Source organism: Fistularia commersonii, chromosome 34 (genome assembly GCF_037954325.1).
Source record: "Fistularia commersonii isolate RoL2024-O1a breed Wild chromosome 34, RoL_Fcom_v1.0, whole genome shotgun sequence".
Classification (NCBI taxonomy): Eukaryota; Metazoa; Chordata; class Actinopteri; order Syngnathiformes; family Fistulariidae; genus Fistularia; species Fistularia commersonii.
The window spans coordinates 7,172,593-7,193,377 of record NC_141317.1 but is presented as its reverse complement, the minus strand read 5'-3'; the positions used below and the strand labels follow the sequence as shown (position 1 = coordinate 7,193,377).

Below are 20,785 nucleotides of genomic sequence, written 5' to 3'. Positions count from 1 at the left end.
GTGGTGTTGATGAAATATCTTCATGATGTTTGATGTTTCAAACTGACTAATTTGATTTTTTTTTTTTATTTTGCCAAAAAAAGAAAGCCATTTTGTAAAAAAAAAAAAAAAACCCTCAATTAACGCTCGACTTTCCGACAGCACTCAGGTGTGTGAGGAGGGTAGAGGCTATCATCGGGCGAGAGGCGGGGTTCACCTTCGATCGGTTGCAGATCGATCGCAGGTCCAAATATAGTGACATATAACCGTTCATCCTCTCATTCAGAAGTCATAGATATTCAACCACTAATCTGAGCAATTTCAGATCTCCAACGAACCTTCTGTGCATGTTTGGACTGCGAAACAAAAGCTGAGAATCCGGAGGAAGCCCGCGCAGACAGGCCTCGCCACCTCTTTCCGGCAATGTCTCTTAAATTCCTGAAATACTCCCTGTATGTCAGAGTTGATATCATTCATTAAGCCTTACAGCTCATCTCTCAAAGCTGTGTGTAACTGGCAAAGTGCCGCCAATGAATATGCGGTTTAAACAGCAACAGAGATGGTGCAGCGGGACTCGAAGAATGACACATTGCATCCATCTTCATCTGCTCATTTATTGCTTCTTTCTCTCCTCCTCTCCCCACAATCCTCTCTCCTGCTTTTTTTTCCGCAGTTCAGTCTAAGGCATCTCTCTTTCTCTTGAGGTGAAATTCTGATCATCGTCCCCTCAAAAATATTGTTAACACTGATTCACAGACCCCACAACACACTGGATATTTAAGTTAGTTCATAATGATGCATGGTCTATTTTTGATTTTCTTTTCATCATTATTAGTTTTTTTTTTTCTTTACAAATTGAAGTTATTTTTGTACAGTTAATGATGATATTACATGTGTGTTCTTGGTCTCCGCGGGGGGCAGTAGTTTGGCTTCGCTCTACGGGGCGAGGTACTCCAGATGATGTCGGCCCCAAACCGGGGTGGTTAGGTGCCGCCAACGCTGCATGAATGATGAGAGGAGAATAATTAATCCGCTGTTTGTCGGACACACTCTTCAGCATTCTCTAATCAGGAAACCAAAGATAAAGAGGCCAGTTTCCAAGGAGACACATTCCCGCATTTTCATTGACAATTACCAATGTGTATGAAGGCGCATCCGAGCGTACTGACCTCCCGTAATGATCCTTTGCAACGCAGTAGCTTGTAGAGAACAGTGAGAGGGATGCAGAGCATGGAGGACAGGGCCAATGCCCAACCGATGGCCTCGCCCCACACAGGGTATGTGTACACTGTGTTGTACCTCAAGGGCTTATAGTTTACCACATGGAACAGGAACACTCCCTGTACACACAGACGGAGTCAGGTATGTGCTTCGGCCGGCGAAGGCAACATTTGAAAACGCACACGTCTCCACGTACCACGCAGACAAGAGGTGTGATGTAGGACCAGCACCACTTCATGTAGGGCAGCGGCTGGTAGCCGATCATGCGAGCCACGTCATCCATGAAACGGTCTGCTCCTGACAGGAACCGTCGAAAGTTTCGTTAAAATGCGCCGAATGACGGGGCAGAAGGGAGACCGGCTGCCGAGCTGGTGTCTCACCATAGACCCATGCAATGACCACACACTCCCAGAAGGCCTGCCACAACAGAGTGATGCCGCTTGCAGAGTAGTAGTCAAACAGCTGGAAGACATACATCCCTCCCTGACGGAACGATGAAAAGCAGTCAGCATTGAGACAACCCCTTTAATACTTGATGTTTGACCTACTTCCAGCACGACTCACTTGGAGTGATTCCCTATTCTTAATGATTTCCTCGGTGGCGTTTTACAGAAACATTCGTTGATCTCAAGACATGTTTACGATCATTTAGGAAATATAGAATATGCAGTTGTGATTCAAATTTGGTGCCATCGTAAAAATAATTAGATGTTATGCGTGCGTTAAAACCCAATAAAAATATATTGACTTAATCCTAAAATTAGAACATTACTTAACCGCTAGGCGAGAATCAAGAATCTATGAACATGCTGAGCATTATGATACTCATTTCTTATATCTGGTTTGAATGTTCAGCATTGCACTTACATAAGTATTGATCGGGCGGTATAGGCCACTCAAATTCAGCACGACTGAGTGTATTCAAGCTTTAGCCGTTTATAGTCTGCGAGCATCATCACGTATTCCGACATAATCTAGACGATACAATTAAATTAAATATAAAGTGAAAAATTTACCTTGGTGACCATGGACATGTCAATGAGGAAGCAGATGACGCAGCAGATGGCCGCTACCACCTCTCGCCGTAAGGAGCCCAGGGCAGACTTTGGGGGGAGCACGTCCATGATTCCTGTTATTAAACCTTCTACCCCTACAAACTAAAAAAACAAAGAAAAAAAACAAAAAAAAAACACAAAAAACAAAGAACAGCGGATTAGTGACATTTGAAAAAAGGCGCCAAGGGCAAGAGATGGGGCGAGATCTGGAACATGTTTCTGAATTTGTGAAGGCCCAAGAGTGCTCGGCAGAAACGCTTGCATTATTTAATCATGTTTTGAATGTGCATGTAACACAACTGTATTCACTGAGGGACAGTGTTGAATACCATGCATACTAGTGGATTTGCCAAGATGGGAAGAAAGTATGTCAAATAGGGTAGAATAGTTAAAATTAAACGGTGAATTATTCAGTGAATTTGTCCCGGTTAAAAGTTAAAACATCGGGTGCTTAACCAGCTTCCAAATAAAAGAGAAAAGAAAGCAGCCAAGCAGAAGAAGATTTCAAGCCTTTCATAATGATAAAAAACATCAAGCAGATGTGCGGCAATCTTATAAATATACGTTTATATTTTTGATTTGAATGCATGGAGTATCGCCTCTAATTCGGGCCTTTTCTAGCAGTACATTCAGCATTTCTGCAGCTGGCACAGATGGCGGCTTCATGTTAATTTTAGGATCAGTCACTTGGCAACTGTGTCCTGAATTGTTTGCATGGTGTCAGGAGTCTTGATCAGCATGCCCGACCAAAATGTTTGAGGGTTTTATGCACAAGTGGTGGAATTTGATGCCACGGAGTGATTTTTTTGAAGTGAAATGATGCTGAGAAATTTTTATCCTTGCTGGACACCGACCGGGAGGCCGGGATCACAGTGGAGAGTCGGGTTGACATAAAAAAAGGAACACTGCTCCCAAGACAAAATCTAATCCTTGTGATCACTTTAAAGTGGAAGAATACTCATTTTCTTATTCATTTAATGAGGCTCCTGAAATTCGGATCGAAATCTGGGCTCGCACCGAGCTCGGCGTTTGTCATACGCGCTGGAATGCAGATGTGACTGACATAATACAGGGATTTTCCATGTGAGCATTTTGGCTTCCATCCACACACACCTCCTCAGTCTCCCTTTGCGGGAATGTTTTTTGGTGTATCATTACAGCGACCTCAGAATAACCTGCAAGGATAACAGCTGCAAACCTATTTTTAATATCATTTTTAATATTCATTCAAAATAGCAACAATGTGGCAATGGCAGGAAAATAGTGGAGGGATGGAAATAACAGAAAGTCAAAGTAAATGAATGGATTCTTGAGGAGACAGACTCTCTCTGTATGAATCAGACAGAAGCTCATTGACAAATCCCTGAGCTGTAAAACAATGGATGTAGGCACTGGCACACGGCTAAGTGGCCGCTAAGAAGTGCCACTCTACAATTTGACATGATGTCTGACTGTATAACCCTCGGTCCAGGCGAATTGACAAAGAAAAAGGTTTCGCGGGGGCTATTTTTCGACACTGTTCAGGAAACGCGCTGTAAACCTGAAAAGGGGTCGTTTTTGAACGTCAGTCATTATAAGAAAATGACATTTGACCTTACCTGACTGTCCAGGCCCAATATGAGCAACATAAAGAAGAAAAGTGCTGCCCAAAGTGGTGCCAGAGGCATCAGAGTCACTGCCTTAGGATAGGCTATGAAGGCTAATCCCGGTCCTGAATATAAAAATACAGAGAGAAACACATTGCAATCAAGGACAAGCTCTATAAATAGCTCTTTTAATCAGTGTTCAAACTCAGCGGGATGGTTTACATTGCCAGATTGAAAGAAACTTGTATTCTTACCGCTCTCAGCTACCTTACTGATGTCCACGCCTTGCTCCTCGGCCATGAAGCCGAGCACAGAGAAAACCACAAAGCCTGCAAAGAAGCTGGTACCGCTGTTAATGAGGGCCAGCACAAATGCATCCCTGCGGAGGAGTACAGAGAGACGGACAGAACACAGGACAAACACAAATGCAGCTCAGGAAGAGAGACAGTGAGAAAACTCAATAATATGACATTTAAAAAAACACTAAATAAGTATTAGCCACCAAAAAATAAAAAAGGACTTGAAGGCAAAGTACAGGATTAATAGCTGTTGGAATTAAATCTGAAGCTGGATCTGGTGTGTGCACATGGATGTGTGTGTGTGTTGACTGGGTGTATTCAAGTACACATGAATTTCCCAAATGATAAAATATGCAAGACGCAATCAATGAAAAAAACAAGCAAAAAATCAGATAATACTCTGTGTGCATATCAGGTGAAGAAAAGTATGTCTGAAAGGGCTCACTGGCCCAACAGCTGTCATTATGCCACTTTTGCAGCCTGATAAATATCAAACTGTGTTGCAGCTGCTAACACGGCTCATCCAAACACTGAGGAATATTACTAGATGTGGATAATAAATACAGCCTTTGGGTGAATAAGACACTTAAACAACAGAACAACAGAACACCCTCAATTTAGAGCGAGTTGTGGAAATGAGTTTATCTGAATGTGCAATGGGAATTTCCGCTTTAAGACTCAGTTTTAATCCATGGTATACGGCAGGGGTGTCAAACATACGGCCCGCAGGCCGGAACAGGCCCGCGAGGGGGTTCGACCAGGCCCACAGGATAATTTGAAAGTGAAAAAAAAATGCATAAAAGGATTAATTTTTTTTAATTAAATGCAATTCAAAGATTGTCCGCCAGGGGGCGCACTACTTTGGTCAGAGTAGACGACGATCTGCATCACTGAGACGGACCAATTAGCAGACGTTATCAATTCACCACCTGCTGCTTGTTATGTCGTTGTTCTCGACCTCCCGCCACTCCCTCATTAGCCAAAATGTCGTTATCAAAACAGAGAAAAGTAATTAAAGAGTGTCGAATTTTCAAAGAAAATTTGACTACGTCCTATTTATTTACGGAGACGCACGGAAAACCTTTGTGCTTGGCGTGTTTGCAACAAGTTTCGGTATTTAAGGAATATGATATTCGGCGCCACTACGAGACTCATCACCGTGAAAATATGACAGCTAGCAAATACAACTGAGAAGAGATAAGATCAACGAATTGCTGGCGGCTCTGAGGAAACAGCGGTCCACTTTCACCCATAGCCGAGAAATCAGTGACGCAGCGGTAAAAGCCTGCTCGCTAATTGCTAGCGAAAATGTGCAATTTAACGTTCGTCACTAGCTCCACTACTAAAGAGTATGGTGGAATTCTACGGTTCATGCAACTCCATGCGTTTTCAGTATGTATTGTATGTGTATTTATGTTTCATGTATGAAGTTTACACATTTACGGGATAGGTAAATACTTTCTTCCTTACACATCTAATAGCACTCTTTTTAGTTTGGAGGGTGTAGGCAGGGATTCAATTTAGATTTTATATGCACATGTGTCAATAGTTTAAAAATCCCTTTCTTTATATGTCTCATTTAATCTTAAAGTGCATTACTATATTTTTCAATACCAATTACTTGTTAAAGTTTTGTGCCTTTGCAAGATCGGTGGGATCGGATGATCACATGATTGCAATGCATACATGTGAATGATAAAAGTAAATTGCACTTTTGTCTAAGGAAATATGAGGTGTTTCATGAAATGTTTTGTAAAAGGATTGTTCATTAAATTCCAACATTTTCCTTATGTCCTTGTACTTCTTTACACCAAAACAGAGGAAAGACATGATATTTTGGTTATTTATTGCTGAGTATGCTATTATTTTAATGGTCCGGCCCACTTGACATCTACCTAGGCCGTATGTGGCCCGCGATGAGAAATGAGTTTGACACCCCTGGTATACGGCGTCTGGTACATGCTGATAATTATAGGCTTCAATCTTCACAACTACTGGATGTTATTTAATATCAAGAATGCATTTTTTGCTGAAAAGAAAGACTAACATCTCACAGACTGCCATGAAATAGCCAACTTTCATAAATAACATTGATATATTTACACAACATAAACATGCTCTGGACATCCTCACAACGGCGCAGGATATTTCACTTTGGGGAAACATTTTCAGCAATATCCAAGCACAGAGGGATTTTCATAACTGCAGCGCTAATTCTCCTGTGTCCTAAGGATTCTGCTTACTAGCATTCAAAACGGGGTTTTTACACATCTCACCAGATATTCCCCTGCAAATCTGGTCGTGTGTGAGAGAAGAGGAGCCGAGCTGATATACCTCAGTCTTTCTCATCTTTAACTTCCAATTAAGGCCAGGGCAGGGAAGCAATCAGATGGCAGGATATTTATGGTTCCCATGAGTATAAACCTTCCAAATAAGTAAGCAGTGAGCGCTGAGATTGCACTGAAATAACGATCTTATGGCACTAAGTACCTCGTAATAGTCTGAATATGTGTTTGACACATGGAAGCGTCATTACAAACTTTTAGCAATTATATTTAGATAGAATCCCTGGGAAAATCTGTGATAGTATCTGGTTTCACATGCAGAAGGCTGCTCATTCTGACACAGCCAGGTTTCCTCGACGAGAGCAACTGTTATCTTTGTGTAAATACTGGCATTCGCTTCTCCTCTTGCCTGAGGTCACATGCGGCTTTATGAGTGAGACTGCTGATGTTTACGCTGATTCGGGCCACCTTTCATTAATAGTGTCAAGTGATTTTACGTTTTGTTGAAACTCACTGGTAGCAGTTGTTATGGAAGCGGCTGTAACTGCCCAGTGCAGTTAGAGCGCCCAGTCCAATGGCGTATGAGAAGAAAATCTGGGTACCAGCATCAATCCAAACCTACCATAAAAGCAATCGCCTACGTTACATTTCACCATCTCTCAAATCATGATATTTGATGCGTTGATCTGAAAAGTTTTCTAGTCACTGAACTCCTATAGCCGAATGTGCAATGACACTCCAGTGCACACCCGTGCTATAAACAATACCTGTGCTTCTCCGAGTTTGGACCAGTCTGGTTTCAGGTAGTAAACAATCCCTTTTAAAGCTCCGGGAAGAGTGACGCCGTGGGCCAAAAGGACAACCAGAACCAGATAGGGGAACAGAGCTGTGAAGTACACAACCTGTCGAGAAATTAAAAGAAAATTAGAACTGATTAAAACATGCATCCAAATATATTTGGGAATGATTTGGGGAGGCCTATGCTTGGGATGTACCATTTCGCATGCACAGAAAGAAGGCTTCGGCTTCGAGAGCATTCAAACTCCTCCCGGTGGATGATGAAAGTGCATAAGATAGGTGGGAATATTATGAATTTAACAGGCTGGCTGGAGTTGTTCAGTCCACAGCCCTGCTGTTCATCAGACCAGTCAAGCGATTAAGTACGATGAAGCGGTTTTTATCAGTTTAATTAATGCAGCTACTCTGCTTGTAAGTAGAACCCCATTAGGTTCTTCCTGTGGTAGATGTGTGATAGGACCTGGTGTGTTATTTAGGAGAAGGCAGCCAATGAATGGGAAGACAGACAGCAGAAGCAGAGGTTTTCAACCGACCTTTTCAAAAGTGGTCTTTGTCTGGTTATGCTGAGAAAGCTGCCCCCTTCTCTCCCTCCCCCCTCCCTGCAGAGGTCCAAGTTAAATCGGTATAGGAGTGAGAGAGCACATACTTGCCTTGATCTAGGGTGAACATGGGCAGAAAAGCCCCTTTCCAACTCTCAACATCTACGAGGTGGAAAGTTATTATCCACTTACAGCTCCCTGACTGGCTCAATCCCCTTCAATATCTTTCCATTAGTCCTTGACCGTTGGCTTCTCTAGACATAAAAGCCAATAAACACAACTATCTACTAGGCCTACGAATGAAGATGCATTGTCAAAAAACAGAAAAAAATGAAAAAAAAAAGCAAAAGTCTGACCAACGTTCATACAAAATACACTGTCGATGGTAAACGTGGATGAGCGCGAGGTTAAGCCTGGTTGACGCACTGAATTCCAACATGGACACGTGAGGGGGGAAAATGAACGGAACTCAACTGGCAGAGAAACACACATGTGAACTTATGCCTTGGTTTCATATGTTGCTTTTTTTCCCAGTCTAGACACTGATCCTCTCACAATACCAAAGCTGATTTAAGGTCAAAGGGGATACTTTTGCTATTATTAAGCACTTTGCATGAAAAAATATAGATTTCTCCCTGACTTCCATGAACCCGCAGCCCGGTTTTAGTGACATTTGGTGTTCTATCAATTTTTATCCTTGTTGTTGTCATTATGTTATCTATTTCTATCCTTGTTGTTATCTTCGCCCTTTTAATTATCTATTTTATTTCTAGTTTTGTTCATATTTATTGTTATTGCTGCGCGGCCGTAACAAACAAAATCAGTGGTATCTGACACTTAGATTCATGTATTGTAGAGCTAAATATACCAACCTTGCCAGTGGATTTAACTCCTTTCCAAATGCAAAAGTAAACAATGATCCAGGTGGCCATGAGACACAGCACCATCTCGTAGCTGATGTCACCAGGCTCGTGGAGACCACCAGACAGACGGAGCACTTTGCGCCTACAAGTGAGAACATAGATTTGAGCTAATTAGAGAGCAAAACCAGGAGTGGTTTCCAAACAGTTATGATAAAAAGACAAATTAAATAGATGGGTAGCTTTGACACACTGTCTGCAAGTTCATCTAGACAGCCATTGTGTGGAGTGCATATGTTTGCAAGGCATACAGAATAAACAACATGCAGGATTTTTTTTTTGCTTTGTTACATGCCTCTACCCCCAGAAACTTAACGTTGTTTCCCTGGCCTATCATCCTAGCATATCAATTGGCCCTGCATTTTTAACCATCTGTCATTTCCCTTAAAACAGTCAGATGGACAGACAGATAAACAAAGCAACGGAGCAGATGAAGACATTACCTTTTCGACTCATGTAATTCATTTTGGCAAGTCAAAATAAGCTTTAACAGGCTTTGTCAATGCCTGGAAAAATGAGAAATAAGAGCTATACTGGAACGAGAAACTCACAGGACACAGCAAACAAACAAACAAAATACTTGAAAATTTTGATTTAGTCGAAGATGAGGTGCAATTACAGACATGTACGTCATTAGCAGTGATTTTGTATAATAAATACAAGTAGAGACCTACTCCCAGAATTCTATGACTGGGGAGCGCATGCCCCCAGTCTCCATGCAGCTGTTGTTGAGGAGAAGCTGGGCTGAGGACAGGTTCATCTGGGACACGGGGGAGTAGAGGTTGGAGGGTGTTGCGGCAGACGATGCCTGAGACGGCGGGGCAGCGCTATGGTTGTGGCAGGAGCGGCGGAAGTCCTGCGTACAGTTAGGTGTGTTCCAGGTGTGTCCGCAGGTAGCCCAGGGCAACGGGTTGATAAAAGAGTGACAGAGATAATAGAGACCCCACACCAGGATCATGATGTAGTAGGTGTTACAGAAAAACACGATCACCATTGAGGACAAACCCAGACCTGGGGGGGGGGGGGGGGGGAGACATATTGCTGGTGAGATGCGATGAATTTGAGAGAACATTCACGGTGCTTTGAATAAAAAGTAGCAGAAAACACTCATGGACACCTGTGAAAAGAGGTGCAATGTTCCATGCAGAGACCCCTCCCTGCTTCATGAACTGTCCCAGTGCGATCTCCAGGAAAAAGACTGGGATGCCCCCGATGAACACGATCAGCAAATAGGGGATGAGGAACACCCCTGTGAAGGGAACACACAGACTTTTCACAGCCGGCTGAACACGTCAACTGAACGCAGACATAAATATTATCACAGAAAACTGACAAGACGCCAAGGGAGTACCACTTTGAAAGTTCATTTATCCCTTGGTGTAAATGCATATTGACAATGGCATTTAATCAATTGAGAGCAATTATAGGGAATTCAAAACGACTTGATAGAACACAGAATGGCATTTCAAGTGGAGCTATGCAATGCTCTCTTTTTCCAACTATGTGATAATCACACTCACACTCCTGCATGCACTTTCAAACAAGTGATGAATGCTGCATTTGATGAGCATTTCAAACGAGATAACGTCGTTATCAAGGGGTTCGAAAAATAAGCATTAAGTCACTGGCCAGTATTTCACCTCGTAGTCAAGGAAACTCATGAAAAGGAAGCGAAATCAGAACCCCATGCAAAAACCACTTCATGTATCGATGGAGCCCCGAAAAGTTCTGGGAAGTAAAAAGAAGTACATACATAGAAAAACACGGTGTGGTGTGAAAAATAGAAAATAGCTCATAAGTCCAGAGAGAATTACAGTAGTGGTCGTGGCCATATTAAGTTCTTGAGAATGTTACATGGAGCTGCTGTTAAAATGAAAGATTTTTTTTTAAGTCTCCAAAAATCTGTTCTTGTGGACACAAACAACCCCAAACACAATCTTGAAATTAATGGAAATAAGGAAGAAGTGATTATGGGCGAATAAGTCAGAGTCCGCGTCAGTGGCAGGAGAGACTAAATATAACTGCAGAATTGACAAGGTCTGTGAGATATAAAATCATTGTTTCCACTCTAAAAGGTTTTTTTTTTGGCAGTTTTGGCGAGGACTGTCCTTGAACTTGGAGGGCTGCATGGAGAGGCTGCAGACGAAGAGCTATCAAATATGGAGGGCACAAAGATAATGGACTCCTGTAAGGGTTATTAGGTCTGTTAGAGGCATGGAGGACTTGTTTCGTTTTGATTAGTGGCGTTTGCCCAAGGGCAAATGGCTTGTGTTCGGGGCCTCCTAAAGATAATCTCCTTCCAGTTGCACGTACTTTTGCAACAACTTGCTGTTTTCAGTAATACACGTTAGAAGACGCGCTGTAATGGCGCGACGGTATCATGACGGTAACATGTGGCACCCAGGACTATTTTGATAATTGGACTGGTATTGTTGGATGTGGAGACACCCCCGACATTTTTGTTTTGTGTGTATATTGTTGTTGTTTTGATTTCAGATGGCACTTACCCACACAATGCTGGAAATGTTTGAATTGACGCTGTTGTAGTTCGTTCTTTGACCGGGGATGACGGTAGTGACAACAGCGGGGGGTTGACTGCTCAAACCTCGCGCCTAAACAGCGGTTGTCGGCGTCTGGCTTCCAGCAGTCACTCGCCACTCTGACTAACACGTATTTACATGTGTATTCTAGGTAGTTGTATATGTTGCATCAGTGTGGAAGTTTATGGGTTTAAGGAGACGTTTTGGGTGTTGGAACCAATTTAGTTGTGTGTTTTACGTTATTAGAGTAATCGCTTACAGGCGCTAGCAAAAGCTACCGTTAGCTCTAGTCCACGTTGACTGCTGAGGCCTCGTGCGCAAACAGCGGTTGTCGGCGTCTGGCTTCCAACAATCACTCGCCACTCTGACTAAAACGTATTGACTTGTGTATTCCAGGAATAAATCACATGTGACACACTAGTTTCTGCCTCCTGTGTGGAACACATTTAAACGCACAGCGATGATTTAGTTTGAACTGAAATAACTAGGTGATGCCTTCACAGTGCGCAGGAAAGAAAAGAGTCACGTGATCGGATGTGACGCAAATCAGAGACGCTCGGAGGAACGGGGGAGAGATGTACAGCACACAGAGGGAGGCAGAAAAAAAACATTACAGTACGAAGGGCGGTTACACAAAACCAAATGGGACACGTTCGAGACGTCAACCTGTTTAAATCCGCCACGGTGCAATTTAGAGGCATTTTATATCACGTTCAATCCATCACTGTTTATGTCAGTCTCTGAGAGCAGAGGGCTGAAGCCTGATGAGCGTCCGGCGCTGTCTCGGGCAGCTGCCTGCCAGAGTTTCTCCTCACCTTAAGTCTCTTTTCCTAAATTTTATACTTTTTTTTCTCTCTGTTTACTTCTTCTTGCTTTCGTAACAATTTAGTAACAGTTTAGTTAAGAATTTACCAAAACAAGAAGTGTTGCTCCATTGGCTATTTCTTGTTTGCGCGGTGCTTGGAGCACTTTTTTTCGAGCCGGATCCCGGTCCTGGCGGAGCAGTGCAACGGCTCCACTGGTTACACCTGGGATCAGCTGATGGAACTGAGATGCAGCGGCGGGATGGGGGAGAGGCACGAAATTCCTAAGGAGCAACGGAGGAAATACCGGGGCTGCAGAGCCGGGAGGAGACGGTGGCTGAGGAAGAGGAGATAAAGACCGTATCTCCCCTCCATTGTGATGGGAAACGTGAGATCGCTGGGCAACAAGTTGGAGGAGTTAACAACACTCACAAGGAGCGACGGTGTGTTTCGTGAGGCCTCGTTGTTGTGCTTCACAGAGACTTGGCTAAACAACAACATACCGGACTCTGTGGTGAGTTTACCCGGCTTTCAGTTGGTGCGAGGGGACCGGAGTTGTGCCGGCAGCGGTAAGAAGAAAGGAGGTGTCGCTGTGGTTGTAAACAACAAGTGGTACAACCCCGAACACATCACGGTGAAGGAGCGTGTGTCCAGCCCGGACATCGAACTGTTGGCAGTGAGTCTCTGGCCGTACTATCTGCCCAGAGAGTTTTCCCGCGCCATCATCATAACGGTTTATATCCCACCGTCTGCCGTTGCACCGCGGGCTAATGACGTTATCAGCTCAACGGTCGCAAGACTCCAGACTCAGCACCCCAGTGCCTTCATAGCCATCTCTGGGGATTTCAACCACGCCACACTGTCATCTTCTCTGCCCACTTTCAAACAGTTTGTGGACTGCAAGACTAGAGACAATAAAACCCTGGACCTGCTGTACGCAAATGCCACAGACGCATACACCTGCACAGCTCTCTCTGCTCTGGGCAGGGCAGACCACAATCTGGTCCACTTAAAGCCTTGCTATGTTCCTGAAGTCCAGCGGCAACCTGTGATCACCAGAACTGTCCGAAGGTGGTCACAGGAGCCAGAACTGACTCTTCAGGGATGATTTGAGATGACTGACTGGGATGTGCTCTGCAAAGATCAGGGAGAGGACATTGAAAAACTTTCTGCCTGCATTACGGACTATGTGAACTTCTGCACCGACAACATCATCCCCACCAAGTCGGTGCATTGTTTCACAAATAACAAACCCTGGGTGACTAAGGGCATTAAGGGCACGCTGAACAGGAAGAAGGCGGCATTCAGGAGCAGAGATAGAGGAGCTGAAGAAGGTGCAGACTGAGCTGAGGGAGAAGATCGCAGAGGGCAAGGACAGTTATAGGAGGAAGCTAGAGAGCAAACTCCAGCAGAACAACATCAGGGAGGTGTGGAGTGGGTTGAAAACCATCACTGGCCATGGAAAACAAGCAAGCCAGATGATGGAAGGAGACCTGCACGAGGCCAACAAACTAAACCTGTTTTTCAACAGATTTGATGAAGAAGCCTCTGCCCGCCCTCCCTCCAGCTCTGCTCAGGACTTTCCTTCCCCTGTGCCCTCACCCCTCACCTCCAAGACTTTTCCCCCTCCCCCATGCACCTCTTCTGCTTCCCTGTACGATGTCTCGTCAACACCTCAGCCCTCCTGCCCCCCACTGGGACTCTCTCGACCCCCTCCTGTCACCTTCACCGCTGAGGAGGTGAGAAGAGAGTTCAGTCGCCTTTGTCCCGGGAAAGCCGCTGGCCCTGAAGGACTTAGCCCCAGAGTGCTGAAAGGATGTGCCTCTCAGCTGTGTGGGATCTTCACATATCTCTTTAACCTGAGCCTGATCCGGATGGTTGTCCCTGACCGGTGGAAAACCTCATGCCTGGTCCCAGTGCCCAAGAAGAAGCATCCCAGCAAACACAGCGACTACAGACCAGTGGCCCTGACATCACATGTCTTGAAGTCGCTGGAGAAGCTCGTCCTGCGGCACCGTCGTACTGTTGTCGGACCTTCGCTGGACCCCCCCTCTCAGGTGAGGGGGGGGAGACATTCAAGACCAGTTGCCACGAGAAGGAAATTTCAACATGAATTTCCTTGTGATAGTCTACTGTATGAATATTTCAAGAGGTCATAGCTCCTTAACTTTGTGCACCAGTCCCCTACAATAACTATTTTTTGCACAAAACCATTGATAAAACAAGGCCTTGATATCTAACAGTTTGAATCCTTCCGATAGTAAGACATTACATTGGAAATAGATGTGTTTGTATTAGGGATGTAACATTTTGATAACTTCTTTCTGTGGCACTGTGCCACATCAAGCACAACTGAAGCTCACCTCCTCCATTTTTGTAGCAAAGATATGGAAACCGCCACACGTTGCCCAAACCAACAGCAAAGCCCACGCAGGACATGATGAAGTCCATCTGCCTGGTCCAGGTTTCTCTTTCCATTACTGGTACCGCCACCGCCGCATTTACGGTCCCAGCTGCGGCTCCTTCCTGGGTCTGTGGTGGACCATCACCTCTGCCCTCGCCATAACCAGGACCTGCTCCAGGCACGGGGACAAGGTGCCACGAGGACCCCACTGCCTCCTCCTCGGACAGGTTCCCTGCCTCCAGCTGGGGGAGACTGATTTCATCTGGGTAGAAAAAGATTCATAAAGATGTGCTGAGGATGAAAGTGATAGAAGACAGGAAGGGATGAGGAGGATGGATAGAAATCTAAGAAAGCTATGATACTGTGAATTTTGGTGATTGACATCCATTATTGTTGCACTACGATCACAACTCTCTGCCCGTCACTACTTTCAAAGGCATTCGTCAATTAGTCCGATCTCAATTATTGTATAAATATATGTGTGTATAGATGTGTGTGTGTGTGTTTGTGTGTGTATACATCAGCCCTCTCTACTGTCTCATACCCTAATACACTTATAAGTGATTCATTCTCCCAGCCTGTGCTCCCTCAACTGTGTCATTGTGGTTGGTCTACCATGGACATAATGTATTCCTAGGTTTAAACCTGGCTGTAACTATCCCGGACCTGTTGGACAGAGTCCGGTGCACCATTGCAATCGCTTTACCCCAATTTGACTTGTTTTCGCACGTCAATCACAGAATTCTGAGTTTACAGAGATTACAGTTAGAATTCACAATTCTGAGATAACAGTATTTTTCCCCAAGAGTTCTGACTTCAGTTTCTCAACTAAGAATTCTGACTATGATGTCAGAGTTTTGACTTGATAGTGAGAATTGCCAATAGATTTACTACACTACCATGTAGACAACATATGTAAATACATTTCTTCCCATGCTTCCTATTAATTGCCGATATACAACGTCTACCATTCAGAGCTTCTGTATAAACGAAAGTAATTTGATACAACACATCAACAATGGTGTTGTACGTGCTGGAGTCTCTCCGGAATAGATTTGATCAAATGAGACATGGAGGCGGTTACTTAACCGTTTGCAAGACATTCACTGTGCCTTTGGCCAGCAATACCGTTGTGCATACGCAGGTAAGTGGTAGAACGAGGAATGGCTGGAGGACACATTTGAGCAACTCAACATGTGCAAGCAGTGACCGGGACAGGGTTTGCTTTCTACTGATTGATTTTGCCAAGTGGAGATTATTTATCATACAACTGTACATTAAGATTAAGCAGTGGGGACGCATCATACTTACCTTGACTGATCTCCTCCAATTCGGATGACATCTCGTTGGAAAACGTCTCGAAATAAAAATATGTATCTGTGTGTGTTTTAAAAAGCAAGCAGGCTGTTGGATTGGCCAACGGTGGATCGAGTTGGATGAAGGTGCCGAGCTGACCAGGCACCAGGCGGTCTCAAGGAGATGCAGCCACCACAGAGCTCCAGCTGTCTTTGTTTTTTTTTCGCAATTTGTTGAGTTTTTTTTTCACCTTATTGGTATAACAAAAATAATCGCAGTTTTGTGTATCGTCCCAAGTTGGAACCCCTCAGCTCAGCCAAGAGATGGAAAAAATTTCACAAAGCGCCGCGGTCAGTTCAGCCGTTGACAGAGGAAGACTCAAAAGCAGTCGACGAAGCACTTGAAGGTAAGCCTGAAGAATCTCATGGAGGACAGTTAGATGGAAATGATGCTGCGCCTTAGAGAGAAGAAATTATTTGTTGTGTCTTTTTCTAATCCTGAACCCGAGTCAGAAGTCCATGAACCTGTGCGTGATGCAGACGGTGCGACAGACGGACGTACAGACGCAGAATGTGCTCCAGCTCCACAGTCAGTTGACTGTAACGGTCCGCGTCGGAGGCCCCGCCCCCTCCGACGGAGCCGCCGCATGTGATTGGCCGAGAGCAGCCCAGTGCGGCGGGCACAGCATCAGCAGCAGCGCTCCGTCAAAGTCACAAGGATGGGTACGCTGCGCCGCTGTTTGTTCTTGACCCGAAGTCACGTGGTGTGTGTGTGTGTGTGTGTGTGTGTGTGTGTGTGTGTGTGTGTGTGTGTGTGTGTGAGTGTGTGTGTGTGTGTGTGTGTGTGTAGGGGGGAGAAAAAAAAGGGCCCGTGGGTTGCGATTCTTCAAGAATTCAACCCACGACCTCCATTCGTGCGTGGAGTTTCCGGTGCACATCATGGATGTAACGTCCACTCATCCCATCAGACACACAGGAGTGATGGAGATGATGGTGTCTCGGTGTAGCCCTCCCACCCCCACCCACACCCACATCACTCGACTGCTTCACGCAGCTCTAGGATAAACGCGGTAAAATCAAAATAAGCACATTATTTGGGAAGAATGTCGTGGAGCACGCCAATTTGCAGCAACTCCCATTTTGTGCACGTTTTCCCACCATGAATGTCCAAATATGTGTGTCCGCCTTAAGGGGAGTCACATGCTTGAATCAGTGTCCATTCAGAATGTGAAGGTGACCCACTCGACGTGTTAGACACTTCTTCCGCACGATCATTTAAGCCGTTGGTCTTACATCGACACGTCTTCTTCTTGTTCTTCGCATATTTATGGCGGCTGGCAAACCGTCAGTCGACAGAAAGCGATGCAGCAGTTGTTATTTATGCCACAATTAGAAGACTGCTCACGTTTGCGGTCTCAATGGATGCTATGCTTGATCTTTGACGGCGCCTAGTGGTCATTGTGTGTACAATGTGGCTCACAGACCCACTCGAAAGAGCAATAAAACATTGCTTTATACGTTTCACAGCGTGGAGCAAACACAATATAATACAGTGAAAAGATTCTATGCAAACGTCAAGCTGTAGTAAATATCACTTTATGTCACAAAAAAGTGTGGCAATAGATAACACTTGAATAAAATTTTGATTCAACCTGAAGGACAGGCCTGTAGCCAGTGCATCTCAACTAGTCACCTGCGTCTGCAGTATGTGTCGAATAACTTACATGAAATAATACTTTGTCATAAAATATATAATAATGCTAACAATAATTTGAAAAAAAATGAGAACAGAACAGACAAACATCTCACATTGACACTGATAAATATTGTGATATGATTCATAAAGAAACTTTGAATTCAACAGCAATTATTTTCACTGACCTGTGAAAAGGGACATTGGAAGTACATCTCTTGGATGTGGCTGCATCCAACTTACTTCATTGGACAGCTAATCTTGCGGTTCATTAAATACATATCATTTAAGGCACGATTTGGGAAAAATGGCATTAGTTTATCATAAACTAATTGCGAGGAAATGCAATTGCCTACCACAATTCTGTTTTTAAACTACACAGAGTGGTGTGGTCCAAGAAAGCATCGGTGGCAAGACACAAGTGAGCATACCCACCGTGCCACGCGCCGGGCAAATAGATCTAATTACATTCCTATTCTTGTGAGCAACCTGATACAGTTTATAGTCCCTGTGTGTGTGTGTGTGTGTGTGTGTGTGTGTGTGTGTGTGTGTGTGTGTGTGTGTGTGTGTGTGTGTGTGTTTTGACAGGTGGCAGGTGTGATTTCCTCCATCATTGTGCTGATAACGGTTTTGAAAATAGTACCTCTTTTTGAGGACCTGCCAAAGGTAATGCTACTTACTATATTGATCCTTTCCAATGATCAGTACAATTCTTGACAGATGGGTGCGTTTGTTCCTCAGGCCGTTTTATCTGCGATAGTGTTCGTGAATTTAAAGGGAATGTTTATGCAGTTCACGGACGTGCCGATGCTTTGGAAGACCAACAAAGTAGATTTGGTAAGACTTCAATCCTGTTTCACGGATGTTTCCAGTGGAAGATTGTGTGATTTCACACTGGATATGTTGCTGCCCTCTAGCTTGTGTGGCTGGTAACATTCCTGAGCACCATCCTGCTCAATTTGGACTTGGGTCTGGCTGTCTCTGTTGGCTTTTCTCTGTTCACCTTCATCTTCAGAACACAACTGTAACTGTTGAACCACAAATATGAGCTATCTCCAGATACGCTTGGCCGCGAGACAGTCCTTGCCGTAATCCTGCGACTCAATGTCTTTCAGACCCCGCTATTCTATCTCGGGTTACGTGCCGGGCACCGGCTTGTATCTGGACATAGACAGCTACAAGGAGGTAATAATCATGTCTTGATAAATTACAAGACACTTTGTGCTCTCTTAATCTAGAGAAAGAGGATATGTCACTTTGCCCGAATTACAGCTGTGCCTTTCTGGGCATGTTGATACTGTGACTATAAGGTATTCTCAAATTTGCAACTTTTTTAATCCAAGCAACATGAACATGTAATGAAAAGATGCATTTCTTATTTCCTGTTTGCCTTCTATATTGTTTATCTTTTCACCCTGGCCCACAGAAGCACAAGCTTACCCACTCCAAAGCAATTTCATAATTGGTTTATGGTTTATGGTTTATAATAGACTTGAGTCTGGCGAAAAATCTCGACCGGGTCCAGGATGTCATCGCACTCACGTTCCCCCGAGAACTACACTCCGGGTGTCGTGAACTTTGGCGCTGACAAATCCCTCGAAACAAGACATGACATAATCGGCCACTGGCCCGACATGCTGCGGAAGTGACTGTCAAATGCGGATGAAGCGACCCTTTAGAGAGGAAAACGTGATGGTTTTACCAGTTTGGTTGATGAATTGGTCTCACGCTGAGGGTGGGAGGGGGGTCCAAATGAAAGCGGAATAAATCGTGCCCCTGTCAGAATTCCGATGTCTCCCTGCAGGCCAAAGAAATTCCGGGAATTGAAATCTTCCGTTCATCAACGACAATTTACTACACAAATGCTGAGATGTACTTCGAAGCCCTGCAAGAGAAGGTGAGTGTGTGTGTCTGTTAATGTGGATGTGTTTTTGTGTGTAAGCTCGGATTGGATCATATGATGTGTTTCCAGGGGGCGTCTAAAGTGCCCTTTATTGCCATATTATCTCCCACAGTCATTTCTCTCTAATGTAACGCTTGGCTATTTTGCCCAGAGCGGAATCCAAATTGGGAAGCTGCTGACGGCGAAGAAGAAGCGAGACGCAAAACTAAAGCACGACCAGGAGAAACAGAAAAAGAGGGATGAAAAAGAGGCCAAGAAGCAAGTATGAAAAACACAGCAACATATTTTATGATGGCCTATGATGTCGAGCTGAGAGACCAATAACATATTCTGCAGGTAAACGGCCTCAGCTACATCTCCAGTGACGTGCATTCCACGAAAGAGAAGAATGAGGGTGACTGAATGAGCAGCAACGACGCGTCCCACCCGGGAAATTACGGGAAGGGAAGCGTATACGACACCCACAGCATCGTCTTGGACGTCTCGACGACCAGCTTTTTGGACACGGTCGCCATCCAGACCTTGAGAAATGTATGTACGCGTGCGATTTGATTACTATGCATTCCTAAAATGTGTTTTGAACATAACATTTCAAAAGAAAACCCAAGCAATAAAATGCCGCCGCCTCTCCCTCTCAGACATTCAGGGACTTTCTGAGATATCGACATAGATGTCTATTTCGCAGGCTGCCAAGGTCAGTAATACATTTAGACGAAACAGGGTCTCCCATCTCCCAAAAAGCAATGTTGAATTTTGTGATGACAAAAAGCCTTTCCCTCTAATGCATCTCTGTCTTCGTGCGCGGTGAAACGTCAGCCTGCGTCATGGAGGAGCTGCGTCGAGCAGACTTCTTTTCGGAGTCTCTCCCACTGAGCAGGGTGTTTGTCAGCGTTCACGACGCGGTTCTCCACATTGCCAAAAAACGACAACCAGAGTTCATCCATGTGAGTCCCTCCCCCACCCAAAGAAAAAAACAATCATTATATTGATCTTGAAATAGATCTTCTGAATCCTCAGATTTTCATCCCCCTTTTTTTATTTCCCTCAAAAATGCTTCCCGCAATTCCAGGCTGTGACCAGCAGGGGTCACGCTACCTCAACCCGCCACCCCCCCCCCCCCCCGCACCCTCCCGCAAACACGGCGTTCCATTGCTCACCATTGGTCCTCACTGACTCCTCCCCTTTTTGGGGGAGGGGGTGGGGGGATGCGCCAACCTTGTCTTGACATGGCGATCGGTTGCCGTGGAAACCCAGGGAGCTGTTGCCATGGCAACGGGGCTTTTTATGATATCTTCTAACGAGATAGCCAGCAATACGTCACCGGATCCCCCCCCCCCTTCTCTGTTGTGTGTATGAGAGAAAATAGAAGGGGCGGGGGAAAGGCAGAGGGGAGAGTAGGAGAATGTAACACAGGACTAATAGGAGCCAGTATTTATAGCCTGTATGAGAGGAGAGGGGGAGTGAA

The 20,785-nt window shown here is 44.7% G+C and overlaps 2 protein-coding genes across 2 annotated transcripts; one reads left to right on the top strand and one right to left on the bottom strand.

Annotated features, from left to right (window-relative positions):
- Positions 1–405: 405 nt before the first annotated feature.
- LOC147214439 (sodium- and chloride-dependent creatine transporter 1-like) lies at positions 406–16,324 on the bottom strand. The gene is made up of 14 exons (XM_086141453.1): positions 15,741–16,324; positions 14,389–14,691; positions 9,800–9,931; positions 9,357–9,693; positions 8,635–8,767; positions 7,193–7,327; positions 6,940–7,043; positions 4,096–4,220; positions 3,854–3,966; positions 2,217–2,357; positions 1,581–1,683; positions 1,397–1,497; positions 1,149–1,319; positions 406–978 (listed from the first exon to the last, which is right to left on the bottom strand). The coding sequence occupies exons 1-14, from the start codon at positions 15,769–15,771 to the stop codon at positions 916–918; spliced, it is 1,992 nt and encodes a 663-aa protein (XP_085997579.1). The 5' UTR covers positions 15,772–16,324; the 3' UTR covers positions 406–915.
- Positions 16,244–19,722, top strand: LOC147214438 (solute carrier family 26 member 6-like). Its single transcript, XM_086141122.1, has 7 exons — positions 16,244–16,447; positions 18,159–18,254; positions 18,335–18,441; positions 18,533–18,602; positions 19,222–19,314; positions 19,472–19,582; positions 19,657–19,722. The coding sequence occupies exons 1-7, from the start codon at positions 16,244–16,246 to the stop codon at positions 19,720–19,722; spliced, it is 747 nt and encodes a 248-aa protein (XP_085997248.1).
- The last annotated feature ends 1,063 nt before the right edge of the window (positions 19,723–20,785 follow it).